This window comes from Taudactylus pleione, unplaced genomic scaffold (genome assembly GCF_031769625.1).
Source record: "Taudactylus pleione unplaced genomic scaffold, aTauple2 ptg000212l, whole genome shotgun sequence".
Lineage (NCBI taxonomy): Eukaryota > Metazoa > Chordata > Amphibia > Anura > Myobatrachidae > Taudactylus > Taudactylus pleione.
Genome location: NW_028284614.1, coordinates 10,535,858 through 10,553,892, shown reverse-complemented (window position 1 = coordinate 10,553,892; position 18,035 = coordinate 10,535,858). Strand labels below are relative to the sequence as shown.

The 18,035-nt window shown below is 47.1% G+C and overlaps 1 protein-coding gene across 1 annotated transcript in view; it reads right to left on the bottom strand.

The window, feature by feature from the left end:
* Window positions 1–18,035, bottom strand: part of EFCAB6 (EF-hand calcium binding domain 6) — a 174,060-nt gene that overhangs the window by 78,031 nt on the left and 77,994 nt on the right. The window contains exons 11-15 of the mRNA XM_088478314.1: window positions 14,163–14,283; window positions 12,724–12,894; window positions 9,804–9,875; window positions 5,316–5,476; window positions 2,216–2,386 (exon numbers count right to left, since the gene is read on the bottom strand). Coding sequence (XP_088334440.1) covers window positions 2,216–2,386; window positions 5,316–5,476; window positions 9,804–9,875; window positions 12,724–12,894; window positions 14,163–14,283 — 696 coding nt within the window. The remainder of the gene's footprint in view (window positions 1–2,215; window positions 2,387–5,315; window positions 5,477–9,803; window positions 9,876–12,723; window positions 12,895–14,162; window positions 14,284–18,035) is intronic.

Sequence of the window (18,035 nt, the reverse complement as noted above, 5' to 3'; positions counted from 1 at the left end):
TTTAGGACACCATGGGGGTATATTTACAAAACAGTGGATTTGACTGCTGGATATAACAGGCAATAACAATAAATGCAAACCAAGGCTTGCTATTGCCCTTTTAAATCCAGCGGCCCAAACTGCAGTCAATTGGCATCTTAGGAAAGCAACATTTTAGTTTAAATAGATATTACAACAAAAATGTATAAAGCAGCAGTCAAGCGAAATACCTTTTAAACATGCATCTGATGGTAATTTGTGTTAGCTCCTCTTACAAATCTTTTTTAAATACTCTCCAAATACATGTATGGCAGCTGGACACACACATTTTACACTGCAAATAGAGCCCACATTGGCATTACAAAGCCTCTCTGCTTCCTACATCATTTGCCATGTGACTGTGGTTGCCATGGTCATCACATGACTGTGTAAACTACAGAATTATCAATCTATAGGAGCAAGCCAATGAGAATTGTAATTATCAAACCTATTATTGTGATTTATTTAAAAAAGAAGACTTTTTTAATGGGATAGTTTTAAATCTTAAAGCAATTAATGTTTTTTAATATTTTTTTCTTGGCACGTAATCTAATAGAAGAGTCACTTGTTTTTCAAAGGCTACTATTTTATTTTGGGAAGCAAGCGATCTTCTATTTCTCATGGTAACTCAATGGCATCATTCTGTTCTTGTCTTCATACAATATTCAATGTTGTGTTGCTAGAGCGAGCAGACTCTTTGCTGGTAAAGATGTGTCCTCATACATCTAGCCTCCTGGTGCTTTAAATAGCCCTTCTAGCTGCGCCATACCATTGCGTGACTCGGTAGCGCTGAGCGTCTTTTCGTGCAACTTTTTACCTTCAAATATGTCTTACTCGCACAGCGATGCGATTAGCACAAGTAGCTTCTGCTGATTAAAATGATATGCGGCATGCCTATGTTCTGTGTGCGTCTGCGGCTGTATCTGCATGCTGAACGCTACGTTACAGTGTCACAGCTGCTGTAACTCTGTAACGTAGCATTTCGCATGCAGATACACCAGCAGTCGGACACAGAATATAGGCATGCCGCATATCATTTTAATCAGCAGAAGCTGCGTGAGCTAATTATGCGCATCGTTGTGCGAATAAGACACATTTGAAGGTAAAAAGTCGCACAAAAAGATGCTCACCCTGCAGCCAGAATCTATGCAGCAGTGCCGCCTTAGGAAGCTTCAGACGGTCATACCGCTGCCCTTACAGCTCCCCGGAGCATCCTCAGGATGCTCCGGGAATTGCTGTAATCACCGGCGAATGTGGCCACACCCCCATGTGATGGCACACTAACGGTGTGTGTGGCCTACAATGGGCCCGCAAATAATGTTATATATATCAAAATGGCCATCGGCAGAAAAAAGGTTCCCCACCCCTGCCTTAAATATTCTCAAGAATGTGATATCATTATAAACTGCTGAAACTACTACTGTAACACGAGTAATACATTCCTCACGTATAGATGGAAAAATAAAGATAGACTTATGTTCTGAGGGATTGTAAGGGGTAAATTTACTAAAGATGGGAGTTCTATTAAGAAGTGATGTTGCCCATAGCAACCAATCAGATTATAGGTATTATCTTCTAGAAGGTGCTAGATAAAGGAAAAGTAGAATCTGATTGGTTGCTATGGGCAACATCACTTCTTAATAGAACTCCCATCTTAGTAAATGTACCCCTATGTGTAAGATATAATCAGTGAACTGCAGAATTATATTGTATTTATAAAATATAGTTGGTGAATATATCTGTATATCTATATCCTTAGCAATAAAAGAGATTACTGATATTGATTTAATTTGGACATATTATCTGAGAAAAAAAAAAAATTGGTTTATATACATAACCGGGAATTGGTAAATGCCTACTTCAGGCCTGGCCAGCCTGTGACTCTACGGCTGTTGTGAAACTACAGGTCCCAAGATGCACTGCCACAGTTTTGCTATTAGGGAATGCTAAAACTGTGTCAGTGCATGCTGGGACTTGTAGTTTCACAACAGCTGGAGAGTCGCAGGCAATATGGAGGCATAGGGTAGAACAAGAAATTGAGTGAGGAAGGGGGGGGTTGGGGAATTTTCCTTAAAAGTGCTCCCTACTGCACTGCTGTGACTTATCCAACAGCAAATATACTTCAGTTGAATGTTTTACTCTGTAGGACAATGAGATGCATTTAGGGCCTATTGTATTCTCGTCAGATTTCAATTACCTGTCAGAGTGATCGGTCTGTCGTAATTCCTCTTGGAACTGGTTTCTGTCTAGAATGACGGTGCTTACACCATTCAAGTCACCGGCGTGACAGACAGACACTCCCAAATTGCACAAGAAATCCATGTACGCAACGCAGTCAGAAGAGCCATAGCCATAGTGATCACATATCCTGAGATGTAAGAAAAGAGAAATTGTCATTTCAACCACCAGGATGGTGACTACATCCCACTGAAAGTGTGAAACAGGTGTGTTTTAAGAACTTGGAGGGGCCTGTGTGCACCAGCGCCCCCTATCTCCTGTGTGCACCAGCGCCCCCTACTTCCTGTGTGCACCAGCGCCCCCTATCTCCTGTGTGCACCAGCGCCCCCTACCTCCTGTGTGCACCAGCGCCCCCTATCTCCTGTGTGCACCAGCGCCCCCTACCTCCTGTGTGCACCAGCGCCCCCTATCTCCTGTGTGCACCAGCACCCCCTACTTCCTGTGTGCACCAGCGCCCCCTACCTCCTGTGTGCACCAGCGCCCCCTACCTCCTGTGTGCACCAGCGCCCCCTACCTCCTGTGTGCACCAGCGCCCCATATCTCCTGTGTGCACCAGCGCCCCCTACCTCCTGTGTGCATCAGCGCCCCCTACCTCCTGTGTGCACCAGCGCCCCCTACCGCCTGTGTGCATCAGCGCCCCCTATCTCCTGTGTGCACCAGCGCCCCCTACCTTCTGTGTGCACCAGCGCCCCCTACCTCCTGTGTGCACCAGCGCCCCCTACCTCATGTGTGCACCAGCGCCCCCTATCTCCTGTGTGCACCAGCGCCCCCTACTTCCTGTGTGCACCAGCGCCCCCTATCTCCTGTGTGCACCAGCGCCCCCTACCTCCTGTGTGCACCAGCGCCCCCTACCTCCTGTGTGCACCAGCGCCCCCTACCTCCTGTGTGCACCAGCGCCCCCTACCTCCTGTGTGCACCAGCGCCCCCTATCTCCTGTGTGCAGTGTGCAGTGCTAGCTCTTGCACAAGCTGTTCATTTTTTTTCTTGAATGTATTTTGCAATGCAGTGGACCAAGCGCAGGACCTATAGTCACGGAAATAGATGGAGGGCCCGTTAAATGAAACTATTTTATTTACTTTACATTGTTTGTCCTTGTTTCTCATATTACGATGCATTTAATTTGGGCATTCTGCCAATTATTCCTGCATGATTTGCAAATGTTTGAACGATTATCGAACGATTATCGAACGATTTTATCATTATCGTTCAACTTTATCGTCTAGTGGATACCCCCCTTTAGAACATCAATACTTTCACTTTCACGTAAAAAAAATAACTGGAAGTGTAACATAGAGAAGATACATGGTGAGTCTCCAAGGTTCAAATAGCAAAATACCCTCTCTTTTTGGGGGGGATGGTCACACTTATTTAGCATGTATTTGATGCATAATTTAATAATTGACCAATTTAATGTATTTTGTTAAAATAAGAGTGGGTATAGAGTTTGGGCCCCACATGTAAATAGTATTTGGAACATTTTATAAGACGGATCACAACTTCAATGAAATAAATTTGGTACAAAAATAATCAACCTCATCAAAATTTATAGAGGTCCTGAACGGCAGCCAATCAATCTACTCAGATCACAGACAGAGGAGAAACAAGTGTCTCTCTTGGGAAGTAATAGTAATTGCATAAAATAAATAGCCATAAGGAAAATTCATACAGCTGTGACCTCATACAGCTAGCCTCAATACGCCACGCGGCGCGACTTGCCTGGCGTGAGTGAGCCGCCGGGTCCTGAGCTACTCTGCTAGCGGCGCGTGTCTTTTATTGCTGAGAATGCGTCTAAGTCGCAATGTGGTGCAGTCGCACACAGACAAACAAGTGTCACATATCAAATCAATCAGCACAGTCTGCTGGTGCGTCCTAGTTGCATCACATTGTGACTTAGATGCTATCAGAGTCTCATGGGGCCTGGTGCACTGAGAGGGTTTTTTTTTTGTGCGACTGCAGCAAAGATGTAGGCATGTACGGCATGCATATAACACGGTAGCGTCAGCTATTTATACCATATCGGATTTAGTATATATAGAGTCCGATGATACATATTATATCACAGTGCTGCAGTGGTTGTCATCACAAAAAGACACAGACTCTGTTGGTAAGGTAATACTTGCACAGTGTGCAGTGCACTTGTAGTTAGGTGATGGTACTAGTCACCTACAGTATACAGTACGTCAGTCTTCTATGGCGAGAGCAGACGGACGATATAGTGAGCCCAGCTCTTGTAATGTCACCCTGCCTCTTATCTCTTGTCTTGTGATCAGAGGACATGGAGGTAGGTGCTGGGGTGAAGAGAGGAAAGTGTACGAGCCTCTGCCATCTGTGTATGTTATCCAGGTGATCCCTTTTATACTAAGACATTGTAAGGAATCTGCCGCTGGACCAGATCAGAGAGCACATAGAAGAATAAGATTTCTTGAGCAGAGAGAAAGGATATTGAGAAAAGAGGGGAAAGAGAGTGAAAGGGAGACTTAGAGGATAGGAAGAGAAAGATTGGTGGGAGAGGGACATAAAAATGGGGGGAGATAGCTGGGGGAGATGGCAAGAAAGGGCTGGGAGAGAAAGGGAGGGTGGAAGATGGGGGATGAGAGAGAGAGAGAGAGAGAGAGAGAGAGAGAGAGAGAGAAAAAAGGAAAGAGGGAGACATAGAGAGAGAGAGAGACAGGGGAGAAGGGGCTGGAAGAGACAGCGATGGAAGAGAGATGGTGTGAGAGAGAGACAGAGAGAGAGAGAGACACTGGGGGAAGAGGTTGAGAGAGATGGGAAGAAGGGATATAATCAATTATATCCATCTACTTTATTTCTAACCTTGACAATATCCTCCATCCATTCCTTCATTATTAAACCCTTTACACACACCTTCTTTAGAGCATAAACCACTTTATAATTTGCACTTCACAACACTAAGCAGAACCGGTAGCATGAAATATATGAAATTACAAAACCTGGCTCAGGGGCTAATACGCCTATGAAGTCCCACCCTGCTAGTGTTAATGTCTTTACTTGCATACACTTACTAACAAATGCTCAGAAATCTGCATTAAATGACTTACATGTTATAGTGGTCGTCCAACAAGGATGAGCAACAAGACTGGAGAATTCTTTTAAACTGATCCTTGCTGATGATCCCCGATCCCTTAGTGTCATGTGACTGGAGGGCTTTGGAGAAGTCCTTCCAATGGCTGCTAATCTTATCGCATAGAATGGCTTTCACCTAGAAGTGAAAAGAAAAAAAAAGTCAAACCGGTAAAAGGGGGCACAACTTTACCCAGTGGTATCTGTATTAAGCAGTCATGATAATCGCCTTATCAGGATGATTAAGAAAATAACATATTAATGTTGTTATATATGCCAAGGGTTGTAGTAGGTATTACCGCCGGTCGCATGGTTCAAATCCCGGCAACGGAAGCTTGGCAGGGGTAAAGATCCTGATGGCTAATTAAGGTAAGTACTACTAACCTAATTCCCTACCCTATCCTTTAGGGATGCCTAACACTAACCTCCCCCCTAGTGCCAAACCCTAACCCCCCTCTAAGTGCCTAAACCTAACCCCCCCTTCCCCGCAGCCTAAATCTAAGTCTCCCTGGGGGGTGCCTAACCCTAACTTCCCCCCGGGGGTGCCTAACCCTAACCCCCCTCCCCCTAGCCTAAACCTAACCCTCCCAGGGGGGCCTAACCCTAAGTCCCCCTGGGAGCCCTAAAACCTAACCCTCCCCCCCCCCCCCCGTGCAGCTGTCTCCGCCCGGCTTACCTTTGTTTGGTATGCCAGGCGTCGGGCTCCCGACTTAGGTCTAATGACAGGCGTCAGGATTTTGATGCCTGTCATCAGTACCTTGCCGGGATTAGACAGTCGGGAAGCCGGCGCTTGGCATTTAGACCATCGGCTTCCTGACTACATCCCATGCCAAGATCTAGATTTACTTTGGTTTACTATGGTTTCCAGCCAATCACGGTGTGTAAACAATCAACCTGTTTTATTGACCAATTAAGAGACTTGTAAGGAACAGAGTAGCTAAAGTGTCTATTCTAGTCACACCACATTCAGCATAAACCCTATGGTCAGGGCAGTGTCTAGGGTGGTGAAAAGGATATATATACAGAATATAGAATTGGTTCCCTGTAATTCGGCCTTTGCGCTGTCACCCCGGACTGGGATTTACGACCGTGGCTGCAGATTTTAATGTTTTCTATACATTTCCAAAAGCAATTCGCACAGTTTGGAATGTAAAATTTGGGACCGGCTGGCTGATTGAATTAATTCTTATTTAATAGCTTGGATCTCGTCTGGCTGCCTCGCCGATGATAGTAAACAGAACTGCGATACTGTTAAAAAGACGCAGCTACATTGTGGAGTAATTTACATATAAACGTCTCCCTAATCTGCATGTCAGCCTTTAACACTTTGTCACTCGGAGCGCTCCAGGTCTTCAGCGTCCGGTAATATTACTGTATCATTTGTAAGCTGTATGCGCGGCTTTATGTATGCAAAGAACATTAGATAAGTTATCAATTGAGAAAATCGAAATTTTTATTTTAATTCTTAACATTTTGAAACATAAGCAAGTTGAAGTGACAAAGGATTATTATATAAAGCCGTGGGTTACGTTCTACAGACAGGAAAAGCTGGGGCTCATTCTGAGTCCTGCGCAAAGTGACTGTAGTTTAGGGCAGAAGTAGTTTTACCATTGTATTCTAATGCAAGAGTCCGTAGGGCTAATGCGTCTGCAAGTGGAAATGCGTGCCGCCCACCGATTGTACACCCACCGCCGAAACCATCTTCAATGCATATGCACCAGCCCCATGCTAAAGGCGAGAGGTTTAAGAGATCTGTCAGAAACAGACCTCCAATCCCCGTGCGCACGAATCGCACAGAGCTTTAGATTCACGCCCATGACACTGCTATGACACGTCCACATTTCATGGCGGTTATATGCACTCGCAGCCCCGTAACAGCGATTTAGTGCGCCTCGTGCCGCACCCCCGATCGTCACCAATATTGTGTGCCCCAGGGGGTGGGTATGTGGAAACCTCTCTACTAGGTAACTACAGATGTGTCCACATAATCTCTTTGTGCGTTACACAGCCCTTCTAGTCGCGCCATGCCGTGACTCGCTAGTGCTGAGCGGCTTTTTGTGCGACTTCAAATGCATCTTAATTGAGCAGCGATGCGAACAGGACGCATAATCAGCTTCTGCTGATTAAAATGGCTAATTCTCTGGTGTCAGCGGCTGTGACACTGTAACGTAGCGTTTCGCATACAGATACACCCGCAGTCACACACAGAATATAGGCATATCATTTTACACAGCAGAAGCTGCTTGTGCTAACTATTCGCATCACTGTGCAATTATGACACATTTGAATGGAAATAGTCAAACGAAAAGACGCTTGGCGCTACCGAGACACACGGCGCTAACGCATTATGTGTAGCGCGACTTGTAGCGCATGGAGGATAGATGCATGTGGACACATCTGCAGTTTGCTGCTCGGAACTTCCTAGGATGCTCCGAGGAGCAGATCTGGTAGGAGACGTCATGATGTCTCTCCCCACACAGTGTGGGAGCCGGGAAGACGGAGCAGGGCGCGGGTTGCCGTGCCGGGTGAGTTTGGCTTGATCCGCCCTGTGCGATGGCACCAGCCGCATCAATCTCCTTACGGCTGTGTGCACTTGCATTGTTACCTACGCAGCTAAGGGCGGACATACGCAAAAAATTGCATGTGCGCATGCTTGCAAAAACTAACCATTTGCGTTTGTGCACAGATACCCGTCCGGCTCAGAATCAGCTCCTCTGTCGGCAGAATAATATATTTAATGGGGCCAAAGTAGAATCGCATTGCATTAACGTAACTAAATGCAAGTATTTACCTGCTGAGAATCTATGTAAACGCACTGCCCTTACCTCAGGGGCGTATCTATAATGGGTGCAGGGTGTGCGAGGCATACAGGCCCCTGAGTCCAGGAGGGTTCCACACTGCACACCCTGCACCCACATTTTTAATACTTACCTCTCCAGAGTCTCACGTCGGTGGCATCACCGCTGTAAAAATCGCCTGGAAAATGGCCACTGCGGCCATTTCCCCGGCGTTTTGCGCTTGCGCAGTATGGAAATCACTGCCGTGCCATTTTCCCGGTGCCCTGCACATGCGCAGTAGACTCGGGACACACTAGTGCCCAGAGTCTACTGCTGCGGCTCAGCGCTCAGTGCGCCGCGCCAGCCGCCGTATAGTAGGGGGCCCCGGACGGACACTGCACATGGGCCCCCTCCTCTCTTAATATGCCCCTGCCTTACCCGCCGGCTTTGTTCCACAGCCATGATTGTTATCAGTGTGCACTTGCACAAGCCCCTATATCTGTGCAGGAGAGCAGTCTGAAATGTGACAGCGCAAGTCTGCATAGCCTGCAACTCCATGAGCTCAATCTTGACAGGTCTTCAGAGAACATGCAAACACCCCATTGCCAGTGACATAACCGAGGGGGTGGGGGGGGGGGTGCCGACAGCACTGGGTGACGCCATCCGAGGGAGTGAGACCAAAATACCAGAGCTGCTCTATCATCCACACTATGCCGGGAGGGGCTGGAGTGCTGGGCAAGCCCCAAGCATGACAAGAAGAGGGGCGTGGCATGTGGTCACACCCCCAAAATGTCATACACTAGGGGGCATGGTATAGAGCAGGAAGTACACTTACTGACATCACTAGTGATGTCAGTAGGGCCGCCCACAAACGGAAGGCCTCCGTTTGTCCAGCCACCCCCCCTGCCCGCCTCCAAAACGGGGCGAGCTGTCAATCACAATCGACACCCGCCCCGTTGGTGCGAGACCCGTAGCGACGGAGCGCCCATCGCTAGCCGGGTGTCACGCATGCGCACGCCGGAGGCAGGGGGTAAACAACGACCCGCTTGCGAGTGCATAGCGTTCGCGAGTGGGTCTGAATCAACCCCTCTGTGCAGAGTTTTATCCAAAGAAACCTTTACATGTTTAACTTTGCTGAAACACCAGCAAATACCATACCCAGGAACTGAAATGGCTTCTCGGCTGCGATCCTTTACACAGCACGCTTGCGAGAATATGCAAATGTTGCAGCTGTCTAGCTTGGTATTGAAATACCGCTTGCATACGGAGACACAACCATTGGACGCACATTGGCCGATAAACGACTATCCGAGTAACCCTATATTCGCCCAGCATGGCAGTGGGAACTGAGACGCCGGAGCTATTTTTACTGCATAGGGGGTCGCAATTGCAAGCAGAGGCACACCCCCCAAAACGGTCGCAATATGCCTGCGTTTCAGTTTCCACTCCCCCACTACCACCCACCAATGCTTCCCGACTGTCAATCACATTGCGTCCAAGTCCTCGCAGCCACCGCCGTCGGTAATGAAACTCGGCGCGTGCATGGTGCGACTCATATGCATGCGCAGATCACCGATGATCGCTCAACTGAACACATCTGCATTGAGACCATCTCTGAATCAGATCCACAACTGTAATCATAGTATCTGTTTAATTATCGCTTGAGCAGTGGCTCTGCGGGGAACTCACCGTATCCAAAGGCAGAACTATCGGGGTTTCCTTTGCTGGTTGTCTGGGATTATTTAACCATTTGTGACCTGTCTGATTAAAAGTAAACAAGTTTAGACAAAATAATAAGTTATGAAAAGTAAATGTAAGAAAATAAAGGAACCCATAGAGATGTATGTTGCGGTCTCCCATAGCTGTGCCTGTTTTGGACGCAAGTCGCTGCTCGTTTGCTCCGACCGATGTTTGCCCAACTGCGCATGCGTACGGATCGTTATACGCATGCGCGAACAACTCAGTGCGGCCGAAATTCATGTGCTTGCAAAATAGCGAATGCCTGATAATTTGAGTGACAGAAAGAGGCGTATGTGGGTGGTAAAAGGGGAAGGTGCTTGAAAATGGGGAGTGGAGATCCGATCGCAGGCGTGCTTAAAGGTCAAAACGGGCGTTTTATGGGTGTGCATATTTAAAACAGCGTCATTGACCACGTCACTGGGTTATTTTAGAACCAGAACTGCTCGCAAAATTGTGGTAGCAAACACCAGCCCCAAGAATAGCGAGCAGTTCATACCCTGGTCGATGTACTCGATTAATCTAATAAATAGCGGACATGACGTAGGATGCGAGCGGCCAGGGGGCGTATTTTTTCAAAAAACGAACGCAAGTTTTGTTCGCTCGTTCAGACATAGAGGCGTGAACAGACCGCAAACAGCGAACGGTTCATTTGAATAGCCACCCCTTGTTTTAGAACGAACGACCGCAAATAGCGAGTGGCTCTGAATGAGGGCCTATATGGCAAGAAATTATACCAGCCTGAGCAATAGCACTGGGAACCGTGTCTGCAAAACCCTAACGGATGGGAGTAGCTTATTCTTGCCCCAGTCATATTAGAGCGGCGGATTTAAAAAATCAGGAAGTGACAAATCCAATGAATGATAGCTGCAATCTGATTGGTTGCTATGGATACCTGAACTTTACCTCTTTAGATGTAAGTAAATCTCCCCAGAAGTCTTAAAAAATAATAATAATTGACATTTTTTTTTTTAAAACTTGCAGAAACTTGTCCCCCCACATCTGCGTACAAGTTACAGTACTGGTTACAGGGGCATCACCGGGTGCCACAGTAACTACTTTGTGTAGGGGCACAGTGATGTTGCTTTAGGCTCTCAGTTCTCTACCCTGCTCTCAAAAGCGCAGAGCAGGAGCCTCATCTGAGCATGTATCGTACGATTTATGATCACCAGAGCCCTAGGAGGGAGGGGGGGGGAGGAGAGGTTCTTTGAGGGGTCCGAGCCCTGGCACTGCTGATCCCCCTTCTACTCCAAACCCTGCAGTGGCTGTACTCCCTGGATCCACTGTGCTTCCGACACTGCTTGTAACTATTCATTTCCAAATAACACACACTGCACTTTTTAATGGGAGTTCTTTAAGCCTGAGATACTTTCTGGTTTGTTCGTTATTCTAATTTAAACATTGCTGGAGAAGGATTATGACACTTTCTGTAACTGCAAAACCTGAAATACAGCCAGAACTTACAGTTTTTCCTTTTTGTTCCAAAACTGGCCATTATCTGAACGACAATCTATAAGATACCGCATGATAATCGCTCACGGCCTGGAAACGGCTAAAAAATGGTCTGGATCGTTTCGTTTGGTTATCAAACCTGTCTGATCCTGTCGTACAGCCGATTCTTCGCTGTGGATGGGTTTTTACTGGCTTAACCTTCCCCCTCTCCCTACCATAACCCTCCCTCCCTGGAGCCTGACCCTAAACCCCACCCCCTAGTGCCTACACCTAACCTCCCTCTCCCCTCACCCTAAACCTTACCCTCCCCCCTTAGTGTCTATCCCTAACCCTCCCCCTAGTGCTTAACCCCTAACCCCCCCCCCCAACCTGCTACTTACCTTCAGTATCCCAGCAGCCGGGATGCCGGCGCCGGTACTGTAGGCGTTGGCATCCTGACTGCTGGGATGCCGAACGTATCCTGTTTTTACCATCTATGAGCAGACTTCAGGCCGCCATTGTTCAACATCAGTGCATTGGCATCAATGGTAGGGAGTCAGTGGCCCACCATCCATGTCAAAAACACTTGCCATCGGCCACAGACCATCGATGGTTGCAAAACCATAGACCATCGCTGGTCATCCCTACATCGCAATCACCCTGCAATGGATGGCCTCTAAAGAGAACTTTCTACCATTGCTCCAAGTAGTTTTACTGCATCCCACCCATTAAGCTGGTGATATATGCACTAGGGATGCTCCAGTTCTCATATCGTCATGTGATCTCAGGGCCTGATTCAGAGCCGGACGCTATTTGCACTCGCTCGTTCAGAAAAAGGGGCCGGCTATTTAAATTTAGAGCTCGCTCTTTGCGGTCTGTTGACGCCTCTATGTCTGAGCGAGCGTCCGAAACATGCGCTCGCTATTTTGTAAAGACGCCCCTTGGCCGTTCGCATCATACGTCATCTCCGCTATTTATTAGATTAATCGAGTACATCGGACGGCGTATGAACTGCTCGCTATTCTTGTGGTAGCATTTTCCTACCGCAATCATGCGAGCAGTTCAGGCTAAAAGACAACCAAGTGACGTGGTCGATGACGCTGCTTTGTTAATTATGCACACCCTTAAAACGCCCGTTTTGACCGTTTGACACGCCTGCGTTCGGATCTCCACTCCCCGTTTTCAAGCACCTTCCTCTGTTACCACCCGCAAACGCCTCATCCTGTCACTCAAATTAGCAGGCATTCGCTATTTTGCGAGCACACGATTTCCGACCGCACTGACTGGTTGGCGCATGCGCATTACAACCCATACGCATGCGCAGATGTGCGAACATCGCTCGGAGCGAACGAGCGGCCGCTTACGAGCGGCTCTGAATCAGGCCCTCAGGGCGCAGACCAGACCAGACACAAAATGATAATGGCTGCTGATAGGAACGTACAACAGACTCTTTCTCTTCGAACAAGTCTAAGAACTGGAGATAGCCGATAAATCCGGTGTGTTCTGGGTCGAGGATGATCATTAACTCCTTGAACTGCTCGTCGGTGATTCGGAACATCATGCAGTCTACGATACGGCGCAGCTCCTTCCTGCTCACTCTGCCGCTGCGTCCCTGAGACCCGCACAGGAAAACAACATATTAACAAACCTGAAAAGTCACTGTAACGTCCAATTAGATTGTACAGAACAGAACACTGCTACCGAAAGGTATCAACCAAGAGCTCTGCAGTCCCAAGTGCTTAATTACCCTGTGCTTATAGCACGTACAGTATTATGCTGCTCATTGTATTCAAATCTACCGGTTACCGATACACAGCGCGGGTAAGCATGTACTGATACAGAGCCGCTGGGTGTAGGCGACTGGTACATTGTACTTGTACGGCAAATCTAAAATGTAAGATGCCCAATTAAAAACGAATAATAATAATAAAATAAAAATCCACTGAAAACACATTTTACCAGCTGTGCATACAATAGTTTTAAGAACGGAGCAGAACTGAAGTTACATGAGGTAAGATGGTAACAATGGTGAATGTGGTTTATTCTATAGACACCATGGGGTATAAATTCTACTTATTTATCGAACACCTTCTAGAAGATAATAGCTAGAATCTGATTGGTTGCTATGGGCAACTTCTCCACTTCTATAAACGGGATACGGGATGCAGTCAGGAAGCAGACGGTCGAAATGACGACCGGCGGCTTCCCGACTGTCAAATCCCGGCAAGGTACTAATGACAGACGTCGAAATCCCGATGCCTGTCATTAGACCTACGCCGGGATCCTGATGTCCGGCATACAGAACGAAGGTAAGCCGGGCGCAGACAGCCACAGGGGGGGGGGGGGGAGGGATCGGTTTTAGGGTTCCCGGGGGGGACTTAAGGTTAGGCACCCCCCGGAAGGTTAGGTTTATGCTAGGGAAAGGAGGGGTTAGGGTTAGGCATCCCCCAGGGAGACTTAGGTTTAGGTTGCGGGGAAGGGAGGGTTAGATTTAGGCACTTAGAGGGGGGATTAGGGTTAGGCACTAGGGGGGAGGTTTGGGTTAGGCACCCCTAAAGGAGGGTTAGGGTTAGGCCATGCTGCCGGCGCTATTACATATTGATTCCCTATAAACCCGCACTTTAGTAAATATACACTCAGATATAATTTTGGGAAGAGTAGTATAGAACATGATATCTTTTAGAATCTAATATGGCTGATAACAGAGAACACTAGCTTTATGCAATGACTGCACATAATAACAAAGTCATCTCAACTTCTGTGATATTAGGGAAAGATATATACGTATATTAGTGAATGGTAAAATGAACCTAGTCACACTTGTTTGGCATATGTGTAGTTGGGTAAGTAGAGTGGTTGGTGGATGACTTCGTCACTTACCTCATCAAGTATAAGGAAGGCCTGTTTTAGGGAGGGGTACGACTCCTGAAAGTGCTGGTGGAGTTTCTGAAGGATGTGATCGTTTGAGTAATGTACATGTCTGTCTTTCACCGAACTGATCCTAAGATATAATGGTGGGCATGGAATAGACAGTTCAGTCCTGGTAATCCATGGGACAATTCAAAGAAACATCTAAAATATACTAAAAGACAGTTTTCCTAACACAACTAATAACACAGCTTTATTGTTTTATTGCAGTTTATAGGGAATTCATTTTTATACATTCTTATAAACACTAAACCTTGGTAGAATACTCACTTCATTAAGATGAGACGAGAGCTGAATAAGCTTAAGACTATATAAGAGTCCTTAGTTTTTTTGTAATTGGTTAGAATTTTGGTCAACTGTTGCTAGGTAGAGTAGTTTGAGGGGTTTATTTGGTTGGTTAATTCTGACCATGGGCCTGATTCAGAGCCGCTTGTAAGCGGCCGCTCGTTCTTTCCGACCGATGTTCGCACAACTGCGCATACGTATGGATTTTAATACGCATGTGCGAACCAGTCAGTGCGGCCGAAAATCGTGTGCTCGCTAAATAGCGAATGCCTGCTATTTTGAGTGACAGAATGAGGCGTTTGTGGATGGTAACAGGGGAAGGTGCTTGAAAACGGGGAGTGGAGATCAGAACGCAGGCGTGCCTAAAGGTCAAAACGGGCGTTTTAAGGGTGTGCATAATTACTAAAGCAGCGTCATCGACCACGTCACTTGGTTGTTTTATAGTTAGAACTGCTCGCATGATTGTGGTAGGAAAAACCAACCACAAGAATAGCGAGCAGTTCATACGCCGTCCGATGTACTCGATTAATCTAATAAATAGCGGACATGACGTATGATGCGAGCAGCCAGGGGGCGTTTTTTTCAAAATTACGTTGGCATGTTTTGTTCGCTCGTTCAGACATAGAGGCGTGAACAGACCGCAAAGAGCGTACGGTTAATTTAAATAGCCAGCCCCTTTTTCTGGACGAGCATCCGCAAATAGCGTCCGGCTCTGAATCAGGCCCCATGTAATGAGCTTGTGGGAGTGGTATATGTGGACTTTATAAGGCTGGTGTACGCCCAGCAACTTCCTTTCTGGACGGTGTTTGTCCCTCCCTCCCCTATCTATTTCTTATGCTCTTCATATGTTGTGTTCTTACTAACACTATGTTATATTATTATTTTGGGCGGGAAGGTGCTACAAACCAGCGGCCACGTAAGGTGTAAGAAAAAGCTGTGGAGCACATTTCCTTTGAAGGGTCATAGTATGACCTACCTTTGCGGAGGACTTTGGGCGTCCGTCTCTGCGGACACGCTCATACTATGCAGTTATATAGGGGGTTGTGAGTCTTCACAGCTCAGCTTACAATGACCACAGGGGGGGCGTATCAGTCGCTCCCTAATATTGGTTAAGTAACATATGGCTGGAGCTGAGTGTTTGTAGCAACCTTCTTTGCCGTCCAAAAGTAAATGAAAAGCTCAGGGTCATACCTTCAAGTTATGACCATTTAACCAAAGCAGTCTGTGTCTGTGTCTTTATTTTAGTATAAGTTAGTTGTAAGTTGTTATATTGTTTTTAATTGCAATAAAGTTATGGACGCCTTATGGGGAGATGTATTAAACCTTGCATAGAGGACAAGTGGAGGCATTGCCCACTTCTTCTGTTTAGAACGTTTGATCCCTCTACCCCTTCGTGTACTGTAAAATGTCACATATAGGGACGATGCGCAGGGAAGGCTTGTAGGCTTGTTTTTTAAGAAGTCCTCCCTGCGCATTGGGCTGCTGTTGCTGGTGCAGCTCTCCAGGTAACGGCGGTAGGAGCCAGGGACAGGCCCCTACTGGAGGCATCGGTAAGGGAGACCTCTATTGGGGACTACTACTGGGGGGGCTTACTACTGGGGGCACTGCACTGTAGGGACCACTACTGGGAGCACTAAATAGGGAGGACCACTACAGGAGGAACTGTATAAGGGGCACTGGATAGGGGGGATCACTACTGGGGGCCTGAATAAGGGGGACCACTACTGGGGGCACTGAATGGGGGGGGGCTACTACTGGGGGCACTATGTAAGGGGCTTACTACTAGGGGCACAAGGGCCACTGAACTGGGGGACCACTACTGGGGGCACTAAATAGGGAGGACCACTACAGGGGGAACTGTATAAGGGGCACTGGATAGGGGGGGATCACTACTGGGGACCTAAATAAGGTGGACCACTACTGGGGGCACTATATAAGGGGCTTACTACTGGTGCACAAGGGCCCCTGCACTGGGGGGACCACTACTGTGGGCACTAAATGGTGAGGACCACTACAAGGGGCACTGTATAAGGGGCACTGCATATGGGGGATCACTACTGGGGGCACTGCATATGGGGTGGACTACTACTGGGGGCACTATATAAAGGGCACTGCATAGGGGGTACCACTACTGGGGACACTGCATGGGTGGGACTACTACTGGGGACACTATATAAAGGGCACTGCATACGGATGACTGTATAAGGGGCACTGCATTAAGGTGCAGAGTGACGAGAAAAGGGTGTGTCATTCTGACACGCCCATTTTCAAGTGACCACGCCCTTCTGACCACGCCCATTTTCACACGCACATAGGGGGGGGGTGTCCATTTTTACATTTTGCCCTGGGCTCCAAATACCCTAGTTACGCCTCTGCCTGTCAATCAGATCACGCAGGACCTGCTCTGCACACTCCATAATCGGGAAACTGCGCTCAGTATTGCACGAATAATCCTGTTTAATCGGCCGATGAAATAGGATAAAAAAACTTTGAAAAACAGTGAAGATCAAATAATTGGACACCGGCCCTGAGCTCACCAGTCACTGATAAATAGAGGTGTGACTTATCTCACTGTGCCCCCCCCCCCCTCCTTTCTCAATAGGTCTGTGGTATTCTGCATTGACACCGGTGTTCTAGATGAGGCAACGAACATGAACTATAATGAAGTGCAATTTAGGAGGGCAATAATGTTATATGCAAAACTATGAGTAATGCACAATAAAACTTTCTTTATACCTCTTTAGTGCACCTATATGGCTGCCTATACTGAAACTAACCTTGCAGTGTCACCATGCCCCACTAACAACAGTACAATGTAACTGTAGTGCTATTTGGAGGTCTCTGGGGTACCTTCAGGTAAGTGGGCTCTCAACTTAAATATATCTATGTATGTGCTATTATCATGTGACATAACAGCATGCAATTATGACCCAGAGTGGGTGCTGTTATTATGTAGCGATTAGGGACTCTGGTACAGAGGAGCATTGACGCAGCCCAACCATGTATTTGCAAATACAGTATATGCAACAAAGTTCTCTGAATTTCTATTATCATGTAGTATTCAAGTCTTTTTGCTGTTTTTTTGCAGTGTGCTGGAGGGAACATTTTTTCTCTAGTCCAGAGTAATCCCCTCCCTTTACACGCACATGTGAAAAATTATTAAGTTCATACAAGCAACCACTATTTTGTATTAATGTAACAGATCAGTGATAACGACATCGCTGTCTGATCGTCCTGCACCTTCCAGGAGTGCTGGATGATCGATATCGATCATCCAGCACCCCACCAACCCACCAACGATGGCCAAAGACCCACAAATGCGGGTCCCTATAGTAGCCTGGTCAATATCGATCATCCAGCACACCACCAACCCACCAACGACCCACGATTGTGGGTCCCTATAGTAGCCTGGTCGATATCGACCAGGTTGGACTGCATGCATGGGTGATGGCCGATATCGTTATCCAACCATATGTGCCCGCGCATCGCAGGTCGTTGGTGGGTTGGAAGGGACCAAAAAATGCACGCTATGAACGATAT